The sequence below is a fragment of the Peromyscus eremicus genome, chromosome 2 (assembly GCF_949786415.1).
Source record: "Peromyscus eremicus chromosome 2, PerEre_H2_v1, whole genome shotgun sequence".
NCBI classification, from domain to species: Eukaryota; Metazoa; Chordata; class Mammalia; order Rodentia; family Cricetidae; genus Peromyscus; species Peromyscus eremicus.
This window is the reverse complement of record NC_081417.1, coordinates 18,862,858-18,886,096: the sequence shown is the minus strand read 5'-3', so window position 1 is coordinate 18,886,096 and position 23,239 is coordinate 18,862,858. Positions and strand designations below refer to the sequence as shown.

Here is a 23,239-nt window from a genome sequence, read left to right as displayed (position 1 = left end):
CAGCAGGTTCTCTCAGCACGGCAAGTACCTGTTACAGAGTCCTGGCTGCTCTCAGGACTTGTCACCTCTGCCCGCTGCACCAGACCTCTCCAGCCTCCCTCCTCTGCTTCCCTTCCTTTCCCCAAGCTTCTCTTTGTTATATAACTATTCCGCCATGTACTCTCTTTGGTCACACGCTCTCTTTGGCCATGCCCTATCTTGGTTCTCTTAGTTTTTCTTCCTCTCCTGGTCTCCTCTCCTGTCCCTCTATCTTCTCTTCCTCCCTCTGTTCCCCCCCCCCCCCCCCCCCCCCCCCCCCCCGTCCCCTCCTCTCACGGCCCTGGTCTGTTCTGCTAGCCATGTTTAGTCTGGGATCTTCCAGATGCCCCTGGCTGTTCTCTCTCATACCTACAATAAAACCCGTCTCCTCAACCATACCTAGGAGTGATCATGCCTTTATTTGCATTCAATATTATATCCTGGTTCTTCCTTTTTGGAATAGGAACACTTTTTTTTTTGATCTATTTATTTATTATGTATAATGTTCTGCCTGCATACCAGAAGAGGGCACCAGATCTCATTACAGATGGTTGTGACCCACCATGTGGTTGCTCAGAACCGAACTCAGTACCTCTGGAAGAGCAGTCAGTGCTCTTAACCACTGAGCCATATCTCCAGCCCCTGGAACAGGAATTCTTATTCTGTGCCATTATATGTTGAACGTATGTAACTTGTTTTCTATCTGAGTCTATCTTTGGATTTTTAAAGTGTTATAATTGTTAAAGACCATGGGGACTTTTAAAGTTAGACTGAGCTTTAAGGTTTTAAAGTTACATTATCACATGGTTATGAGCCTATAGGGACAAGGGTCAAAAGTTATTGCTTAAAATTAATGAGCTTGGGTGTCAGGTTGACAAACAGTGGAGTTCTAATAATTGGAAAGACCCATCTTCATTTTTGACAGGACTACTCCCAAGCAGGGATCCTGGACTGTACAAAACTGAGAAAGAGGCCTGAATGCTAGCAATATACATTTATTGCTTTCTCCTGTCTTCCAACAATGTGTGACCACATTTCTAAGTTCCTGCTGTTTTGACTTCTTATCATGATAGATCTTGAGCTGGAAGCTAAAATAAACACTTTCTCTTGTTTTTTATTAAGTGTTTAAAATTTTCAGTTTCTTTATTAATTTGTGCAGAGCTCAGAGGACAGCTTGCTGGACTTAGTTCTCTCCTTCTATCATGTGGGTCCTAGGAATGGAACTCAGGCTTCCAGAAAATTACTTCACCAGTGAACCACCTCACTGTTCCCAGCCAGTGTCAGAGTATTCCATCACAGCTACAGGAAATAAACCAAAACACATATCTTTTTTTGTTTTTGTTTTTTTCAAGACAGGATTTCTCTGTGTAGCTTTGTGCCTTTCCTGGAACTTGCTTTGTAGACCAGGCTGGCCTCTGCCTCCTGGGTGCTGGGATTAAAGGCTGCGCCACCACCGCCCAGCCGAAAACACATACCTTTAAAGAATTTTTTTTTCTTTTTTCTTTGGCTGAGCCTGGCTTTGGTGGTGCATGCCTTTAATAAATTTCAGCACTTGGGAGGCAGAGGCAGGTGGATTTCTGTGAGTTTGAGGCCAGCCTGGTCTATATAGTGAGTGTCAGGACAGCCAGAGTTGTTACACAGAGAAATCCTGTCTTGAAAAACAAAAACAAACAAACAAACAAATTTTCTTTTCTGATAAGGCTGCCCTGTCTGTTAAGTTGCTATTTTTTTTTTTTAATTTTCAAGTCTGAGAAACCGTAATCACTTACAGTGACCTGAACATTTCAAACCCTGTTGTTCAAAGTCATTTATATTATAGTTGTGCATTTGCTTTTTAAGTGTGCTTTAGTTCTTTGGAGAAAAAAGCAAAGGCTTGCTGGTTAGAGCCAAGCTTTTTGTGATAGGCGGTTGTGTGCCCCGTCCCCAGCCCCCAGACTTTACACGGTTCGCTTGGCTTTAGAAAAGAGGCTATGCTTTAAATCCAAAATATTATTCTGACAGTATGTGATGGAACTTTCCACGGCCCACGGATTTACACACTTGAGGAATAAACACAAACGATCGAAAGGCGTTTGGTGGACTAACTCTGTAGGTCGCGTGTTTCAGGAAACTTCTGTATTACGCGGGGGTTGGCCCTGAGCCTATTCCCAGTTGGACAAGAGAGCAGGGAAGAGAACCGAGCAGAGCCCTGACACCCCCGGGACCCGCCCCCTCGGGCACCGACCAGAGCCCTGACACCCCAGGACCCGCCCCCTCGGGCACCGAGCAGAGCCTCCCCCTCCCCGGGACCCGCCCCCTCGGGCACCGAGCAGAGCCTCCCCCTCCCCGGGACCCGCCCCCTCGGGCACCGAGCAGAGCCCCGACACCCCAGGACTCGCCCCCTCGGGCACTGAGCAGAACCCCGACACCCCAGGACCCGCCCCCTCGGGCACCGAGCAGAGCCCTGACACCCCAGGACCCGCCCCCTCGGGCACCGAGCAGAGCCCCGACACCCCAGGACTCGCCCCCTCGGGCACTGAGCAGAACCCCGACACCCCAGGACTCGCCCCCTCGGGCACCGAGCAGAACCCCGACACCCCAGGACCCGCCCCCTCGGGCACCGAGCAGAGCCCTGACACCCCAGGACCCGCCCCCTCGGGCACCGAGCAGAGCCCTGACACCCCAGGACCTGCCCCCTCGGGCACCGAGCAGAGCCCTGACACCCCAGGACCCGCCCCCTCGGGCACCGAGAGCAGAGCCCCGACACCCCGGACCCGCCCCCTCGGGCACCGAGCAGAGCCCCGACACCCCAGGACTCGCCCCCTCGGGCACCGAGCAGAGCCCCGACACCCCAGGACCCACCCCCTCGGGCACCGAGCAGAGCCCTGACACCCCCAGGACCCGCCCCCTCGGGGCTAGACCGGCTCTCGGTCGCAGCCGGGTCCCCGCCCTGATCGGAGACTTCCGGCCGGGGCGGGCCCTCGCATTATCTGCACTTTTGCTGGAGACATGGCGCTGCAGGGCCTTGCGTTCTTTACCCGGGTGTCCCGCCTGCCCGGCGATCCGGGTCCTCTGAGGGTAAGGCAGCGCGGGGTGGCGAGGGCCAGGCTCGCTTCCCCAGGCCAGGGTTCCCGGGCCGAGGAAGTGGAAAGACCGGGGTTCCTGGGAGCCGGGAGACGTGAAAGAACAAGGGTGCTCCCGGGCAGGGAGGGGGAAGGCCAGGGATCCCGGGACGCCGGCAGGTGAACCAGGCCCAGGGCCTTGGGGTGCAGGGAGGTGAGAGATGCCAGGCAAGGAGGGGTGTGAGGGGACAAGGTTCCAGGATTTGGAGGAGATATGAGGAGAGAGGAGAGGGCTCCAGGGACGCAGTGAGGGGAAAGGAGAGAGGCCCAGGGGTCCCAGGACGCAGGGAAATAAGAGGGGGTTGGGGGGAGAGGTATAAACCTCCGATAAGGGAACTTTCGTTTGTAAATAAGCAGGGGATGGGACACAGTAGGCTGGGTGAACTCTGGTTTGTCCAGTGTTAGGATGGGAACTCAGATTATTTTGGAAGAGGTCCATTGACCTTTTACCTACTTTTAGCACTGGCACACTCCTAGTCAAAGCTAGCCTGCCTGCATAGCTGTCACTTCTGTGGGGGGGACAGAGAAAGAGTGGGTTGGCAGGTTGGTTCCGTTGCTGAGGAAGCCTCCCCTGAGCAGCGTTATCGTCCTCAAGCCCCCCACCCCACACACAGTGCCTTGTTTTCGTGGGATCTGACAGGAATGACTTCATTTTGTATAATGAATTTTCACAAAGCAGATGTACATGAAAATGAAAGAAACGAAAAGTCTTGTGGAAGTTGGTTCTCACTTTCTGCCGCTGGGTCCCAGAATCCAACTCTTGTCAGGCAGGCTTAGGCCTTTCTCCCCCAAATAAACAAGCACAGTGTAATAAAGTAATTTGAAAAAAATCAAAACCTAAACCACGTTTAGATTCACTTTCTAGAAGTGCTTCTCATGGTGGAATCCATTTTTGTTTCCCTCAAGCTTATTTTGTTTTGCTTTTCAACATTTTCCCACCAAGTCTACAATGGAAATAAAATATGCAAGTGAAGAAACTAGGGAGGAAAAGAAAGAGGAAGAAAAAAAAAAAGCACTATTTCAAGGCACTCCTTGCCCCTAACTAGGTTAAAAATCTTGAGCTAAAAGCAGAATTTCCTTATCCAAATAAAAAGTCAGTCCACCAATTGCTATCCTCACACCCCCTTCAAGTTTGATAGACTGGCCCTGTAGTGTTCACATTAGAAAAATATGGGGTGGTGTGAAAGAACAGGGTACTGGAGGGCAGCGAGGTAGGAAAGGACAGGAGTCCCGGGGGCGCAGAGAAGCCCAGGAGGGAGAACAGGGGTCAGACACAGGCTGGAAAGGGCTCCAGATGTGAAGGCAGGAGAGTAGGTGTGGTGATTCCTTCCAGTCAGAGAACCTCCCGTAAGTGGTCTGTTCCCTGCTAGCGTTGGATTGATACTGTTTGTCTTTAAAGTTAACACAGCATTGTGAAGACAGACAAACCGCTGTGTTTCTTTCTTGAGAACTGGTCCTTTTCCTACCAGCCACATCTCTGACCTAGCGATGCTGTTAGGATTGCAGCCCCGGAGTCACAGACCAGAATCCCAGTCTTCTGATACCACTGGATGATGCACTTTGAGAAAGAAAAATGAGTTCAAAACGATTGCAATCTGACGCTTTGAAATGCATTTGCTTAAGAAAAATGTTAAGGCATGGTGGCGCACACCTTTCATCCCAGCATGTGGGAGGCAGAGGCAGGTGGATCTCTGTGAGTCTGAGGACAGCCTGGTCTACACAGTGAGTTCCAGGACAGCCAGGACTATGTAGAGAGAACCTGTCTCAAAAAAAAAAAAAAAAGTTCTGAGGAAATAGAGGTGCCTGTCTGCTTGGCACATGGAGGCTGGAGTGGGGTTTGAATCCCGGGGGAAGGAATGACGAGCTGCCAAGAAACATCGTATTTTTGAGCGTTAAATATAAGGTATTGTAGTTAAAACTTTCTGTGTCAGAGAAATGTTCCAATTGTCATAAGCACCATCTGTGAATGCCATTTTAGATTGAATCTTGACCTACGTACGCCTCAGTTCAATCCAGTAAATAAGTAAGACTCCTGCTTGGCCAAGTGCTGCCCTTGAGATTTAAAAAAAAAAAAAAAAAAGACTTTGATCTTAGTTTTTGTTTCATTCTCCTGAGAAAACATTTAATTTAATCAGTTGTTTATCATGAAATGTAATAGTTGGGCTTTCTTTAGAGAGACTCCCTGGTTGAAAAGGCGAGCCTGCACTCAGTGTGGAAATAGATTCACTTATGTTTCTGGAGCGATGGGTAGCATCTCATGATTAGGCTTTGACATACGTCTAGTACAAGGAAAGCAGGTACAACAAAGAATTAGAAGAAGAAGAAGAAGAAGGCAGTGCCGTGAGTCTTGTCAAACTTGCTCGTGTTTGTGGACTCTGGCCCGTTGGTGCTCACTGCATGACCTTTAGTTTTGATCTCAAGTAATCACTTTATTATTTTTATAAAAGTGATTCCTGGCCAGTATTAATTTAAGCAATTTATATAGTTAAATAAGGTACAGAGTAACAATTCTGTAAAAAACAGTTTTTCTTTATCCTACTTAAAATTCTGTTATCCCATCTGTAATTCTGTCACATCTGGTTAGCTCACTGCTTGTCCCCAACCCAGGACCTGACACAGAGTAAACATGGAAGAAGCGTGTAACATGAGTGACTGTGCACGCTATGTTGTGGAGTTGGAAAATTTATCACCATGGTTCACACCAAAAATGTGTGAAAAAGGTTACTACCAGCTCCGACAGACTGAAAACACAGTGCATTATAATGCATAGATGAACAAAATTGTGTATGCAGAGGCAGACAAGGCTGCCTGGAGGAGGAGGGCCCAAGAAGGAATTCCAACCTAAGGCTGGAGAGATAGCTCAGGGGTTAAGAGTGCTTGCTGCTTTTTTGGAGAACTGAAGTGTGTTTTCCCAGCACTCACATTGTGTAGTCATAACCAGGGGATCTGACACCCACTTCTGTCTTTAGTAGGCACCTGTCTTAGTCACTGTTCTATTGCTGTGAAGAGACACCATGACCAAGGCAAGTGTTATAAAAGAAAGTGTTTAAGTGGGGCCTTGCTTACAGTTTAAGAGGCTAGTCCACTATTATCATGGCAGAAAGCATGGCGGCATGCATGGCAAGCATGGTGCTGAAGAGGTAGCTGAGAGTTCTACATCAGGACAGCCAGAGAGAAGAGAGAGACAGAGAGAGACAGAGAGAGACAGAGAGAGAGACAGAGAGAGAGAGAGAGAGAGAGAGAGAGAGAGAGAGAGAGAGAGAGAGAGAGAGAGAGGCAGGCAGACAGACATTGGGCTTGGCATGGGCTTTTGAAACCTGAGAGTCCACCCACCAGTGACATACTCCCTCCAACAAGGTCGCACTTCCTAATCCTTCTCAAGTAGTTCCATTCCCTGATGACTGAGCATTTAAATATATGAGTCTATAGGGGCCATTCTTATTCAAATTACCACAGCACCTGTATATATTTGTACATATAAACACATACACACATACACATAAATTAATATAGAAAAGGTAGTTCCATTTTGAAGAATAACATGTATCTGCTGCGGGCCGCAGGAATATATTATAAGAACTCAGCTGGTTATGGCAAAGTCACTACCTGGAGGAATCAGGGAATTCCTCCAGAGGAAGCCAAATCCCAAGGAGTTTTTGGTGTTACTTGGCTTGTTATATATCAGCTGTATTCTGTTATGAAAATTATGTGTGCCTTCATAGTTTTCCCAATTGACTTTTCCCTAAGAAGGGCTAACAGTATGGACTGATCACTCTCTGGACATACACATTCCGGGTATTTGGAGAACAGCCTCAGGAAAGGCTTTCTCTGGAATCAGATATCTCCCTTGGGCACTTTCAAGGACTGGCAGTAATAACAGTCCACATGCAAGTCTCCTGATTAAAGATAAATTCCACAAGGAGACACCACCTAGGTCAGGTGGACGTTAAGTAATAGCTTTACACAATTCAGCTCAGACCCTCCTTTCTTACAGCCTTACTAACTTTATAGACCTTTAACTCCTTATCTAACCACTTCTAGGAATATTTAGATAACCTTATGCGCTGACAGCTATGCTCAGCCAGAACCCCAGTTCAAGCCTCCCTGTAATTATCATCATTAGCAGCATCCAGCCAGGTCTATCCCCAGATGGAGGAAAGCACCTTATCAGAGATACCTCTGTACTCTCTAAGAACAGACTTAAGCATCCAGGCTACCTGTTTGAGAAGGCCTGGCGGATGTGCCAATTAAGCCTTACTTCCTCTTTTCCCAAACCTTACCTGTAGTTCCAGATCTCCCTTTAACTATCACCAGAGGCATCTAGCTGTACACAGGTTGCCTAGTGACTGAGCACACTTTCCCCTACCCTGCAGAAAAACGGCAGATAGCTTGGACAGATAGGAACCACAGGACAAAAAGAAGACAGTTTTATTTTCTCCCATTGACCTAGCAACTTATAGATTCTTAACATTTTCTACTAATCACGTTTAAGACTATAGTTGAGCACATAAGATTCCCTCTTCTTAGATATTACCTGAATTTAGCCTTTAGTTAATTCATTTTCCCATTGGTCAGTTCCTTTGGGGTTGCAAATGATAATTAACGGTTATTGCCTCCCTATGTGATTCTTATCACCCTTCATTTGACCCTAGAAGCCTGGTTTTGCACTGCTAGGAAATACTGCTTGTAAGTGTATATATACCAGGACTTCCAGGGCACAGGGAGAGAGAGAAGAGAAAAGAGAATGGAAGAACTAGATGGGTAAGAACTTGAGAGGAACAAACTGAGATGGGGAAGAACTAGATTGAAGGGCTAAAAGAGAGTACTAGAGGGACGAGATGGAAGATGAGGAAGAGCCAGATGGGGAAGAGCAAGATGAGGAAGAGTCAGATGAGAGAGAAGGAGACGGGAGAGGAGCTGATAGGGGAAAGAACTAGATAGATGAGAACCTAGAAGGGACAGAACTAGATGAAGGAATTAAGATAGAACCTAGAGGGGACAGTAGATAAATATAGAGAAATCAGGCAAGTAAGGAGCTAGACATGAGAGCAGAACAGAAGCTGTGTGGAGAGAGAACTATCACAGAATAATAAAGTGTATGGACTAAGGAGTCTCGTGTACATAGATTCATTTCTTTTCATCAAAGATTAATTATCAGCTGGTTGTAGATTCTTCCCGGACCCTGGGAGGGGACTATCGAGGGGCTGGACTCCCATAGTCCCTGATATGTACCAACAAGGAAAGGGTCATTGCCCATTTCTGCAAGTTGAAATGATTTGATGTATGCCAGGAGGATACCCGGCGGTGGAGGGATCCTGCAGAGGATGTACGGAGTCGGTGGGGAAGGAAGTGAGCCAGGCCATGGTGGTTGGGAGAAACTTGCAGCCTGACTGACTAGCAGTCAGAGTGTTTCTTTATTTATACAGAATTTAGTTAGCAGGGATACATTTATGATGTTCCAAAACATAGATCATATCATTTTTGTTTTTGGATATGTGTTTCACTTCCTTTTGCTCATCTTTTAGTCATCATTAATAAACTATGACGGAACAGAATTATCATTTCCAATCATTTTCCCTCAAGTTTTGACATCATTAATAAACAGAGTTATCATTCTTACTCATTAACCCCATAACCCAATTTTTGAGAATCTAGAGGCATATGACAGCCTGTGCTCAGGCTGGTTGTTTTGGTTGCTTCAAGGACATTAGACCAAAACAAAATCTTCAACCACCCTGGGCATTTTGTCATGTCTCAAGCAATGTATTATTAACTCTTAGTGGTCAGAGTGCCCAGGAAAAACCCTTAGGCTAAAGCTAATGCAGTTACTATTCAAATTCTGGCATAATACAATCAATATTCACATTTATATCCTTATAGTATTTGTCTATATGTCTAATCCTGGCATTCTGTTGTTCCTTGGCCATATGACATTGTAGTGGCTCTACATGAGCTAACTTCTAAGAGAAGGAGGTCCTAACATCTCATACTTTTATCATCTTTCCACTTCATACTTTGCTCATCAATATGTCTCTATGTAGGGCAGAGTTGTATGCTATGTAATTCTCTGAGTGTACAGTGGGAAGAGGCTTGTAATCTGAACTGTGGACAATTCCTCTAGCCCACCAAATCTTGTTGACCTTTTTAATTTTACTTTGTTTTGAATATCTTGTTCCTGTGTAAGTAGAGGGACAGATGTTTCAAAAATGTCTCATAGCCTCATAAAAAGACGTGTGGCTTCTTCTTTATGTGTCACAACTTCCAAGGCGTAAGGAAGACCTTCAAGTAGATAAGGATATCTCCCTCAAAGTGTGTGTGGGGGGGATAGTGTTTTCAGGACTTTCCTGGATAAGCTTAGAAGCAGCATTCCTGGGAGAAGGCATAAATGATTCATAAGGAATTTTCCATCAGTCCAACATCCCCAAATTGTACAAATATTAAAAGTGCCCCAAGTATGTAACAGGTGGAGATGAAAACCAAAGGTGGCATGGCAGCCATCATGTGGCTCAGCTCTGCTGGATCTTTGTCAAGCAGCTGTGCTGGCTCTATGACTTCTGCCATTCCATCCAGATGTGGCTGTGCCAGATGTAGTACAGTTTGTGTCTTAGGACATGGAAAGAAGTATATGAGGTTCCTGATCTTGGTCTAAGGACATCGTGGTAAAATCCAGTCCGTGTTTGCTTGGTGTCCTTGATGTTGGAGAGCTTCAGAAGAAATGCTGTCTCTTTCTTCCATTCGGAAGAAGATAACCCCAAAGTATCACTGTTTTACTTTTATTTATTAATTTTAAAAATATTTATCCTTATTTCATGTGTATGAATGTTTTGGCTTCATGTATGTCTCTGCCCTAGATGCATTCTTGGTGCCTGCAGAGGCTAGAAGAGGCCATCAGTTTACCTGTGACTGGAGTTACAGATGGTTTCAGTCACCACTCAGGTGCTGGGAACCAAACCCAGGCCTTTGAAGAGCAGTAGAATCTTTACTGCTGAATCATATCTCCACACCCACTTCTACCTGTAGCAATGGCCTACCTCCATTCTATGCCGTCCTGTAACGTGCACCAAGGTTTAATATACTGTATATTTCTCTTAGTTTGTTTATGCCATTCCCCAAAATCTAATCTCACCAAAGATAGAATAGTGTATCTTTATTTCTTTGTCTACTGCTACATTGTCATTGCCTAGAATAGTGTTTGGGGCAGAGTAGATGCTCAATTAAAAACTTGCTAAAAATAAGTAAGTGGATGAACTTTACCATAATGTCTGTTTTCTGTCTAATAATTTTTTACATAAGCAAATTCTATAATCCAAACAAACCTTCTGTAAGAACAGGGATTCTGATTGTTGGTTCAATGATGAGAGTCATGTTACTCTTGGCTAATATAATAGAGAGTCAAGAAGAGATGTCTCAAGGGCAGACAATGAAGACCAGTGGAACACCTCCAACCATTCCCTAATTCATTTGTTTTATCTCCCTTTATGATGCAGCACTGGGAAACATCTTGTTCTGCGTCTAACTACAAATAGATAAGAGCTGTAATAACGGTGGAAAGTACACCCCGTAGTACAGAGTAATGACTTTTTCAAGGACTTTGGTTCATTCTATGAGATGTGTCATTACTCAGAAATGAAATTTCTGCCTTGCTCCTGGCAACTGCATGATTCAGCCTATCCTTTGGAGCTTGGAGTCCAGCAATGCATTTTCTTTTCCATCCAGGCTCGTTGCTCTGGCAACAAGATCTGAGCTCCCCAGGAGCTCAGCGTCCCAGCTCTCTGTGCAGTGCTCTGTTGTAAGTTGTAGATGGGTAGAGATGCTCAGGTGGTACACAGCTCTCTGTGCAGTGCTCTGTTGTAAGTTGTAGATGGGTAGGGATGCTCAGGTGGTACACAGCACTCTGTGCAGTGCTCTGTTGTAAGTTGTAGATGGGTAGGGATGCTCAGGTGGCACACAAAGTTACAGAGTGCACTTCAGCCAGCAAGTGAAGAGCGGGGATGGGTGGGTCACAGAGTTTGGACAATTTAGTTCTTTAAGTTTTTAGGGTCATGGTTGGCATTCATGGTGCTGGGGGCAGTTCTTACTCTCTAAGAACCTTGCTTTCTGCATTGGAAAGTACAAAAGAGCTGTCCCTCCTGCTAAGAACTGTAGGTGCTATACTGAAAAGGCAGTGTCTGGACACTAAAAAGGACATGTGACTGGCACAGACAAGCACATTCTAGCAACCAGACAAAAATTGCAAGAAGCAATGGAAGACTTATTATATGCAGGCAATACAGGGAGTGCTTTGGAAGTATATAGGTACACATTTTCACATCCTTTGAAATATATGGTTGGCCAGTTTTTACCAAACTGATGTTATATGACAGTTAAAGAACAGTCTGCACAAACTCCCACTTTTGTGTGAATCTGAGTCAGAATAAATTTTATCTAAAAATATTCACCTGACACAAATCAACAGACCCTCAGCCCCTGTCCCTCTCCCTGAAAGAACCATGGAAGGAGTTCATTGTCTACCCTGGAACTCACAGCCAAGTGTTAAAGGCAGAGTACTTCAGATAAGGTGGCATCTTTATGAACTGTTTCTGTGTTGCTTTTCTTAGTATGTTTCCATCTCAGACCTTCCTGTATTATGTGCTTGCACACACTTTTGTGTTGGATATTTCAAATGAAGTACCGTCTAATGAATGTGGAATACTCAAGCGGTATTATGCTGTGTCTATCTCGTTAGTCTTTTCCTGATAGTTTACTACAATGAGTAGTTTCTTGTGGGTTGTTCCAGAAGCTTCTGCGAGTGTGTCAACACATAGGAAGATAGCCTCTTCTGAGAAAGCACATGGTGGAGATTATGCATCACTTTCTTTGCATCTTTCCTTTAACGCATAATTTCTTCATATTGTTGGTATCCAGCAGACATTGTCAATCAATTGGACAAACTATCTGTGGCAGTGTCCACCTTCAGCATGTGAGTTGTGTCCTTCTTTCAGTGGGTAATAGGTCCATGCTTTATGAATGGCTTTGGCTGTTGCAAGCCTGTTGCAGTTCCATATCAATTTTAGGATGGTTTTGCCAACTTTTGTAAAAAGTGAAATAGAATTTTAATAAGGATGTAATTTGTTTTCAATGCTGGCAATAGAACCCAGGGCCTTGTACATGCTAGGTCAATGCTCTACCACTGAACCTCTTGCTCCTTAATGCTTGTAACTCGATCTAAGGGTATTACATGTGACATTTTGATCAGTGTTGCCAAATTGGTCTCCAGAGAAGTAGGCACCAATCGGAGGGGAAATGGTGACTTTCACCTAGTTTTGACTGGTGCTTCTGCCAAGTTGAAAAAGAGTATAGTTCAGGCTATCGAGAAAAATAGAGCAAAGGTTAGGAGGTGAAAGTTCTTGGCAAGCTTAAGGAATGCTGCAGCAATAGTAGCTACAGATTTTACTGTCAGAACTGGTATGAAGTAGCTTTAGAAAAGCAAGCTGAGACCACACTAGGTGGGTGGCTTCAAAGACCCAAGTACAGTCCTCAAAACCCATATAAAACTGGGTCAGGTAGTACACACAGTCCTGGGGAGGCGGAGGTGGGGGACTCCTGGGACATGCTGGTCAGCCAGTCTAGCCCAAGCAGCAATTTTCAGATCAATGATGGACCCTGTTCCAAAGAACACGGTGGTCAGCCATTGAGGAGTGGTATTCAGGGTTGATCTCTGGCACGTGCCTTTGCACTCTCTCTCTCTCAAATTCACACACACAGATGGAGAGAGGAGAGAGAGAGAAAAATCGAAGTGTGTGGTTTTGTCTTTTTCATTCTGGATGTGTCCGTGCTTTTAAAGTATGCAGTTTGATTGTGGAGGCCTGATCAACAGTCATTATTTGGCGGTGGAATAGCTGAGCCAATCTTTATTAAATATTGATCCGTTCAGCCTCACAACTTCCCTGTGAAAATCTATTGTTTAATGAATTTTACAGATTTGAAACTGACTTTTCTTTAAAAAAAATCTAGCATGTTTAAGTGCTATTTTTTAAAAGATATTATTTTACATGGACTGCCAGGAGCTTGTTTGTGGTGCAAAAAGCAAAACAACACCAACAATGTGATCTACAAAAATCCCAAACTTGTCCCACCTCCTTTCGTATTGATGCTTGGGTTTTGTTTAGACAAGGGGTCATCACTCAAATGTCTCAGGGCCCTGAAGGCTCTGTAAATGAAGAAGGCCTCTCAGTGAAAGGGCCACACTTAGCTTGTATGACTGGAGGCTGGGCAGATGCAAAACTTACCTCAGGTGGGCATGGCTTAGGGTTGTACTGACTCATGTAGTCTTTGTATGACTTGTGAATTTTATGTGAAGTCTCCCAGCATCTTAATCTTGACTCAAAGTTTCAAGACTTGGTGCTAGCTTCATTATACACATTTGGCCTAAGATTACCAATGCATGTATATTTTAGTTAACCTTAACATTGTTGGTATTCAACAGACATTGTTGATCAATTGGACAAACTATCTGTGGCAGTGTTCACCTTCAGCATGTGAGTTGTGTCTTTCTTTCAGTGGGTAATAGGTCCATGCTTTATGAATGGCTTTGGCTGTTTCGAGCCTGTTGCAGTTCCATATCAATTTTAGGATAGTCTCATAAACTTTTGTAAAAAGGGAAAGAATTTTAATAAGGATGTAATTTGTTTTCAATGCTGGCAATAGAACCCAGGGCCTTCCTTGTACATGCTAGGCAAATGCTCTACCACTGAACTACACCTCTTGCTCCTTAATGCTTGTCTTTGAACAGCTTACTCTAAGCTAGCAAAAATCAACAAGTAATTTAGAAAAAAATTTCATCTATGTTTTTTAATCCCTTAAGGAAAGGATAAAGACAATACTTTCTCAGAATTGCCGTTTTGAGGATAAATGTGATCACCCTTGATGTACATGCTGGGTATGATAGGAGATGCTGCTGAGTATGGAAGTGGGAGGGATGAGAGTTGGTCTTCCAAAGGCCGATTTAGAACTCAACATGTAATAAGTAAGCATTTCCAAAATATGAAGACTTTAGAAAGTTTTGAAAAGTTCAGGACATCAAAGATCTACAAGGAAACCAATGCTCATGAGAAAGGTATTATTTCTAACTAAAGAAAAAAAAAACCTCACTTCTAAATAAGCCACATGTAGAAAAAAAATCACAATGCAAGATTTGAAGATCATTCAAGGCCCATTTATGTTGCATTCACTTTTCATAATTCAGAAGGAAGTGACCAGACACAGTTTTGAGTTGTTCAGGATTTTGCCTTGTAAAAAGAGGCACGATCACACCATGGTTCTGTGAGATCTAGTCACTTTGTGAGTCTTAATAGACAATTTGTGATTAGGCAAAGAGATGGCTGATTTCATGCTCATACATGTGCTGTCAGTTATTAGAGGATGGTGTCAATCAAAATAGCAAGTAAGCGGTTTCCCTTTCAGTGTGAGGACAGGAATTCATAAGATTATTATCAATCAGATCACATGAACTTACTAAGACATGAAATGATACTCCATTAACACAGTAGGATTGCTATTATCAAATATAATATTTTTATCTTTGTATACTTCCTTTGCCAGTTAGAAGGCTGATAAAATGCTTTTAAATATATTTTAAATGCTTTTATTTAAATGATTAATTATCCTTCAGAAAGCTTCAAATTTCCTGCACAAATTAACCCCAAGTAAATAAAAATTCATGGCAGAGCCTTTTGAACATTTCGGTACATTTTTTCATCATTCCCAGATAGTGACAAATTTACCAGCCCACTTGTGCAAATTTCCTGATTCATCATCCTAATGGAGTCCTTGTGGAGGTGGGTGGAAGTCTTAAGCAAATCTGCCATTTTTCTAAAGAAAGAGATGATTGTAGGCTGCTTGGATTGTTGCGTTGTAGCAAAAGGATATTGTGGTGGTGGTGGGGGAGAACAGCATTGTCAATATGATGATACAATTATGATGAAGAGGATGAGACATAACCAGATTTGTAAAATTTAACCTTTGTGATGATTTTTCCTGATTATGAAAGAAGATCATACTTGCTCAGTAGATTTTGGAAAAGAAAAGAAGTTGTCCATAAACCCATCACTTAGTGATAATAACCAAGTACAATGAGTCTCTGAAGCCAGACACATAGGATTTAAGTTGTCTTCACTTCTTCTTATTATTTTATTTATTATAGACTTACTATTTTTAGAAATTTTTTTTATGTAATTGTGTGAGTGTATGCCATGTTAGGGGTGCTCACGAGGCCAGGAGAAGATTATGAGCTGAATGATGCTGGGTGCTAGAACTGAACTCAGGTCCTTTGGAAGTGCAGTATGTGCACTTAATCACTGAGTCATCTCTCCAGCTCCCTTGCTATTATTTTTAAAAGTAGATTATTTGTCCTTTTAGAGTTTCAATTTCCTAATCTGCAAAATGAGCATGACAACAGAATTTACACTGTAGCTGTTGTCCACAGGTGGCATAGGCAGGCGGTACATAGTCTGTAGCTGTGTCCACAGGTGGCATGGGCAGGTGGCACATGGTCTGTAGCTGTTGTCTACAGGTGGCATGGGCAAGTGGCACATGGTCTGTAGCTGTGTCCACAGGTGGCATGGGCAGGTGGCACATGGTCTGTAGCTGTTGTCTACAGGTGGCATGGGTAGGTGGTACATGGTCTGTAGCTGTTGTCTACAGGTGGCATGGGCAGGTGGCACATGGTCTGTAGCTGTTGTCCACAGGTGGCATGGGCAGGTGGCACATGGTCTGTAGCTGTTGTCCACAGGTGGCATGGGCAGGTGGCACATAGTTCACTATTTACGGTTGTTTCCTTCTTGTCTTTGTCATAAGTGTGTTTTTATGGAGACCAGGTGGCCTCAGACTTGCTATGTATTTGAAGATGACCCTGAACTTTTATCCTTAAGTATCCACCTCTGTGGTACTCTAATTACAAGTGTGCACTACCACACCTCATTTTCCGTATAGTTCTGGGTATTGAATCCAAGATTTTATGCATGCTAGGCAGTACTCTGCCTATTGAGGTACATCCCCACACCTGAACATTGATTATATTTGTAATTAAGAAAATAATGTGTGTGTATGTGTGTGTGTGTATATATATATATACGTATATATATATACATATATATAAATAAATAAATTGACTTAACATCACACTGTAAGTTCTGTCTTACATAAATTCAGTTGGTCAGCCTTATTTTGGTTTGCTCACAATCTAATTATTTACAGCTATGTAGCATACAGAAAAACTCTAGCAGAAAACGATAGATCTACAATTTTGATCTTGCCAGCATGACCTACCTGATAGGGAAATGTCACATCTCTCCCTGGTGTATTAATGAAACTTAAGAGAAACTTAGAGGAAAGCCAAAGACAGTGTGCCAGGGTATTGTAAGAGCAGGCTCCAGAGTTTGCCAGCCTATATTTGAATTTGGTCCTGCAACTTTCAATGTTCATAACCTTCTTGAACCTCTGCTAGGCAATGGGGTAAAAATCATACCTATTTCAAGTCTATGGTGATTACATGGTTTGTTATCTAATTGTAGCCCATAGTAACCACTAAATGAATGTTGGTTTTAGTGTGTGTGTTTTTAATTTATTTTTATTTTATGTTCATTGATGTTTCGCCTATATGTATGTCTGTGTGAGGGTGTCAGAAGCCATGGAACTGGAGTTATAGACAGTGTGAGCTGCCATGTGTGTACTGGGAATTGAACCCAGTCCTCTGGAAGAGAGGCCAAGCCATTTCTCTAGCCCTTTACTGTGTGTTTTGCTCCACACTTAAAGTTTGTTTTTATAATTAAAATGTGTGAGAATAGCAGTGCTTTTCACAAGTAATTGATTTTTAAACTGTGAAATATAAAACTAAGCAAAAGAATTATGTTTTAAGTTAATTTGAGTTATTTACCCTTCACTTTAAATATAGTGGGAATAAGAATTTTAAAATAACTGTCTTCAGTAATTCAAAGACAGAATGTAGTTTTCATCTACATTTTTCTTTTCCTTTTGTTAATGGGCTGGCTTTGAACTTGTGATCCTTCTACCTCAGCCTCCTGAATGGCCATGATTGCAGGTGTGTGCTACTCACCTGGCTTCCCCCCCCCCCAAAAAAAAAAACAAACAAACAAACAGAGTTTCTCTGTGTAACCCTGGCTGTCCTGGAACTTACTCTGTAGATCAGGCTGGCTGTGAACTCAGAGATCCGCCTGCCTGCCTTTATATTCCAAGTGCTGGGGTTAAAGGTATGTGCCACCTCTGCCTGGCTAGCTGTATTGCTTTTTATACTTGAATGTAAACATAACATCTGCAAATAATAATGGCACTATTTACACTAGAGTGCTGTGTGCTTTGTACTACTTCCTTTCTCAAAGTACTACTGTATTTCTTTTACTTACAACAGCTAGTGAAATCCTTACAATGTCCCATGATGATGCTTTTGTTGGTCTCATTTTATGAATGAAGAAATGGAGACAAAAGGAAGTTTAAGAACTTGCATTTGACTATGGAGAAATTTCTTTCCTGTGTTGTCTAAGCCCTGGAGCCCTCATTATAGTACTTAGTAATTATATTCACTTAATATGTTTAATTATTCAGAAAAAGTGCTTAAATTCAATAATGATGGACAGTTAGAAAATTTCATCTCTTTTGTAAATATACAGGTGTACAAGTCTCAACTCATTTTTTTTTCTTTTAGTTTTTCAGTTATGGAACAAAAACACTGTATCAAAGCATTGATGCTCCACAGTCTAAATTCTTCCTGCCCCTCTTAAAGCCTATGCTACCACCTAATACTTTTCAAGGAAAAGTGGCTTTCATCACTGGAGGAGGTACTGGCCTTGGCAAGGCAATGACGACTTTCCTGTCTAGCCTGGGTGCCCAGTGTGTGATAGCCAGCAGGTAAGTGTCACTTGAGAGTCTGTGAAGAAACTAACTGTGCCACTGTATTAAAAACAGAGTGTCCCAGGGCCGTTTGATTTCTTCTTATAGAAAACATTCTGTAGATTGATTAAATAAATGACCTTGGAAAAATTAAGTTGTAATTTGAGTTGTAAAAATAGTAAGGAATTTCATGAAACTGCTGGTATTTGCAGTTTTCATTTTCTGAATGTGAAGGTGGAGTTCTAAAGGACTACACGGAGGTAGTTTTGATTTCTGTTGGGCTCCTTATCCTTCTTACTAATTCAATTGATAATGAATGCCATGAAAGAATAATGAATTCAACCCTTAGGGTTGCTTTAAGGTGGACAAGAATTTCAACATACATATTGTAATGGATGTAAAGCCACACAGGCAGAAGTTCTTAGGTAGATATATCATCTTGTTATGGAATATTTGGTTAACTAGGCAAAGATGGGTTTGTTTAAATGTTTGTTTAAGTTGCAGAATATTACTTTAACTATGTGAAGGTGTGTTACATTTGTTTATGATGCCTTGTGAATGATGTAAAGATGTGTTACATTTGTTTATGCCGCATTTGTTAAATTATGAAAAGATGTGTTGCTGTTTCAACCTGCCTGCCTAATGCACCTGATTGGTCTAATAAAGAGCTGAATGGCCAGTAGCTAGGCAGAGAAAGGATAGGCGGGGCTTGTGGGCAGAGAGAATAAGTAGGAGGAGAAATCTATGCTCCAGAGAAAAAGAAGGAGAGAATGAGGGAGAAAGAGAGGGACACACCTGGGCCTGGAAGCCAGGTAGCTGCCAGCCAGCTAGCCATAGAGAAAGTAGGAAAGTAAGACAGAAAGAAAGGAAGAAAGAAAGAAAGAAAGAAAGAAAGAAAGAAAGAAAGAAAGAAAGAAAGGTTAAAAGCCCCTAAGGCAAAATGTAGATGAAGAGAAATAGTTAAGTTATAAGAGCTAGCAAGAAACAAGCCTAAGCTAAAGCTGAGCATTCATAACTAATAATAAAGTCTCCATGTCATGATTTGGGAGCTTATTGGTGGCCCCAAAGAAAAAGCCTGGTACATTTGACATTCCAACATGGGAACCAAATTTCCACATAGAGCCTGAGATACCTGGAGTGGGGGGAAGCCAGCACATTGAGTAGAAACAGCATGCTGGGTAGGGACACTGTTGCAGTAGGCACAGGCATCCCAGAGCTGGGGTGAATTGAATGCAGTTCCCAGTTGAACACAGCTCTTGGCCAGGCTCATGGAGTGTAAACCTCGTCTCTCATGGACAGAGGAGAGGGCAGGGCTACCCCTCCCACTTAGCAGTTTAAAGTTTGGCTCAGATGTCAGAAAATGTTGCAAGTGAGCAGCTGTAGGCACTTTGTAAAGCCAGTCCAGATGGAAAAAACCCTCTAAACAGGTTCCAGTGTGTTAAAAAATGTACATAGGCTAAAGAAAGAAAAGAAAAAGGGTATAGACAGTCATAGATAGTTTAAAAATAATAAAGTCTTTAAAGAAAGAGTAAAGTAATATAAAAAAAGAATAAGCCACATAGAGATGGGAAATATACAGGGAGTCTGGATCCTGTATGGTGATGTATTGACTTTGAATGTTTTGAATGCTGATGAGTGAACAACAGCTGCTGAGAGATGTAGGATTGTAACAGGGACTGCTGAATTAAACCAGCCTAGACACTTTAGGAATGCCTTAACTTTAAAATGGAAGTCAGAAAATATATTGCATTGGGGAAGTTGTTATGCTTTTATTTCCCCAGGAAACAAAAGGCTGTGGATTCCTTCAAGGTTAATTGAGATCAGGTTTGATCAGGGGAGAACCCCTGAAAATCCTGGCTACAGACATAAAGAATTAAAACTAGGAAAAAACTACAAGATAGGTGATGTATATTTTACCTGCTAAAACATAAAACAAAAAGTCATCTTTGGCTGGCACTGTGTGTAAATGCACAGTCTATACTTATATTACTATAGATATTTATGTTACATTTGAAAGTTTGTGTGTTTTCAGAGTAAGGGGACCAGATACCAATGAAAATGGGTGGCCCAGGTGATCCAGCCTCTCAGAGTGCCTCTGTTACAGTTTCCTCAGAGTTCTGCATTATGCATCCAGAATAGCTTCAAGGATGCTGGCTGAGACTATTCTAGACAGGACTGCAGATAAGCCTCGCACTTTCCCGTTGTACAGAGATTGGACAACAAATGTTATGACTAATTTTCCCAGGACTTGACCATTATCTCAGTTTTCTTAGGTTCCCTAAAGATGCTTTTGCCTACAGACAACAGGAAGTAGTCTAGAGAACACAATGCCCCAAGAAGTAGAGTGGGTGATTTTTGGTTATTTGATGTGTTATGGATGATTGTCATCATTTAAGGGGAATATAGGAATATAGGACAAAAAGACAACTATTAGCCTCAAATATTTTACATTGGTATGGATTTTGATATATTGATACAAATTTAAAGTTATTTTTGTTATACTCTATGTATGTTTCTACTCTTGTTTGGGTTATTGTGCTTATAGAGCTCATTTGAAAATAAAATGTATAATTAAGAAATGCAGGTTAGTAGTTAGTTATATGTAATAATCAAACTTGTAGTCATATTAGGTATGTTTCCAAGGTTAATCAGCTATATTTAGATAGATAGATGGTCTTCAAACACTTCAAAGACCTACAGAATATGGCATTTAAGATGTTTAATAACCTAAGTCTTTTCATGAAAGTGAGACACATCTGCTTCTGGCAGCATCAATCTACTTCATGAAAGGATGATGGGAATTAAAGAACCTCCATATGGAATTTGCTTTCATTCTGGCAAAGTTAGCCATCTGAGCAAGAAACTGCTCTTGCCTTGACTGCTGACAGTATGCTGTAAAAACTGGATAAGCAAGATACAAAGGAAAAAGACTGCTGAATTTTGCTAAGATAAGGCAGGACAGTCCTTCAAAATTCTTGCTTCATAGAAAAGTCTGCCAGACATTCTGCAGGACACACAGGAAAGTGACTGCTGAACTTTGCCAAGACTAGTCAGGATAGTCTTTCAAAATTCCTGCTTCATAGAAGAGTCTGCCAGATATTCTAGACCTGTAGGCTGAAGATGGATGCCCCAGCGTTGCAGAGGAACCTGGGGTGACTGTCCAGGCAGCTAGATGTCTCTGTCATTTTGGAAGTGGTTTGCACTGCACTTTCTGTCTACTCAAGTAATATTATATCCTTCTGGGGTCTTTGATGGAGTTGAAGACTAGATAGTTATAGTTACAGTTTTCCTTAGTTATGATAGAAGGTAAATTTGGATTCACCAAGATAGGATAAATAATTAAAAGTATTTTCTCTGAATTTGCCAAATACAAATGAACTGGTTATTGTAAATGTAATTATTACTTGATAACTGTTCTTACTGTATATGATCTTACTATGTTAAAGTTAAAACCCTTCTTTTTTATTTAGACAAAAGAGGGAAATGTTGTGGGATATTTGTTTAACGAGGCAAAGATGTGTTATATTTTTAAGTTGTGGAATATTACTTTAAGTATGTGAAGATGTGTTACATTTGTTTATGCTGCCTTTGTTAATGATGTAAAGATGTGTTACATTTGTTTAATTATGTAAAGATGTGTTGCTGTTTCATCTTTCCTTCCTAAGGCACCTGATTGGTCTAATAAAGAGTCAGTGGATAGGCAGAGAAAGGATAGGCAGGGTTGGCAGGCAGGGAGAATAAGTAGGAGGAGAAATCTAGGCTCTAGAGAGGAGAAGGAGAAGAGAATGAGGGAGAAAGAGAGGGACATGCTCTGGGTCAGAAGCCAGGCAGCCAGCCAGCCATGGAGATAGCAGGAAAGTAAGACATACAGAAAGAAGGAAAGGTAAAAAGCACTGAGACAAAATGTAGATGAAGAGAAACAGGTTATGTAAGAGCTAGCAAGAAATAAGCCTAAGCTAAGGCTGAGCATTCATAAATAATAAGTCTCCATGTCATGACTTGGGAGCTGGTTGGTGGCCCCAAAGAAAAAGCATGGTATGCCATCTTACTGTGAAATCTGGATCTTCAGAGCCTTGTTAAAAACTTTGCTCAAGCTGTCGCCTCAGTGACAGTCAGTATGTCATTACAAATGCAAGTTGGCTGGAACATTTATTATGTTCTCAATGCAATGTTTTAAAGAGTTTTAAAATGCTATTTTTACTTTGATGCTATACAGTTCACACTCATGGTTGGTTTTTTTTTTGTGTTTCTTTCAAGGATGTAAGATTGAACTCAGGGTGATTCAAACTCATAAATTTAATCTGAAACCCCTGGGGATTATAACAGCAATATATTTCTTTGGTTGAAGAATGAACACACTGATTCTAATTGAGGAAACAATTCAAATTTAAATTAAGTGAGTCAGGTGTGGCTGAACATACTTTAATCCTAGCACATGGGAGGTAGAAGCAGGAGGATGAGGAATTCAAGGCCACTGTCTAATGCCTGGAGAGTTGAAGACCAATATTAACTACTTGAGTTTCTGTTTCCAAAACAAAACAAAGCAAAACCCTCCAAATAATTTGATATATAGATAATGCTAAAGCTACTCATATAAAAGTGATCAAATCTGTGAATTATTTTCAGATATATGAAAATTATTTCAATTTAACTTAAAAAATGAAATCAACTTGATTTTCCTGTAAGTATAAATTTCATACTTCAACAGAAATGCTTTTCTTTAAATTGTCAGTTTTCTGTGTTCTTTAGCTTAGGAAATTAAAAAGAAAAATATAGTATGAGAACATTTTAGAACTCATGAGAAGCTACCTGTGTTTGTTTCTAGGAATATTGATGTTTTGAAAGCTACTGCGGAGGAGATTTCTTCTAAAACTGGAAATAAGGTATATTGAAAAGCTGCTCTTTAAATCTGCTGTGGGGATTATAATGTTTATATAGTTTATTTGTAGTTTGGGGTTAGGAAGCCTGGAAAGGCCTGAGTTCTTTCTTCTCTTTATCGTTTTTTGCAGGTTCATGCAATTCGGTGTGATGTACGGGATCCTGATATGGTGCATAACACCGTGCTGGAGCTGATAAAGGTTGCAGGGCATCCTGATGTAAGTGTAACGGGGCTGAAGCCTTCCAAAGCCCCTGAGGACAACCCCTAGACACACAGAGGGAAGGAGCTGCTGGTGTGATCGAGGGCCAGGGTGGGAAATGCTGGCTCCGCTTAAAGCAGAGAAAAGACTGGGTGGACT

General features: G+C 42.1%; 1 protein-coding gene across 1 annotated transcript in view; it reads left to right on the top strand.

Moving 5' to 3' along the window:
* The first annotated feature begins 2,924 nt into the window (after positions 1–2,924).
* Positions 2,925–23,239, top strand: part of Decr1 (2,4-dienoyl-CoA reductase 1) — a 30,116-nt gene continuing 9,801 nt past the window's right edge. The window contains exons 1-4 of the mRNA XM_059253890.1: positions 2,925–3,075; positions 17,818–18,020; positions 22,828–22,885; positions 23,012–23,098. Coding sequence (XP_059109873.1) covers positions 3,007–3,075; positions 17,818–18,020; positions 22,828–22,885; positions 23,012–23,098 — 417 coding nt within the window. The 5' untranslated portion in view covers positions 2,925–3,006. The remainder of the gene's footprint in view (positions 3,076–17,817; positions 18,021–22,827; positions 22,886–23,011; positions 23,099–23,239) is intronic.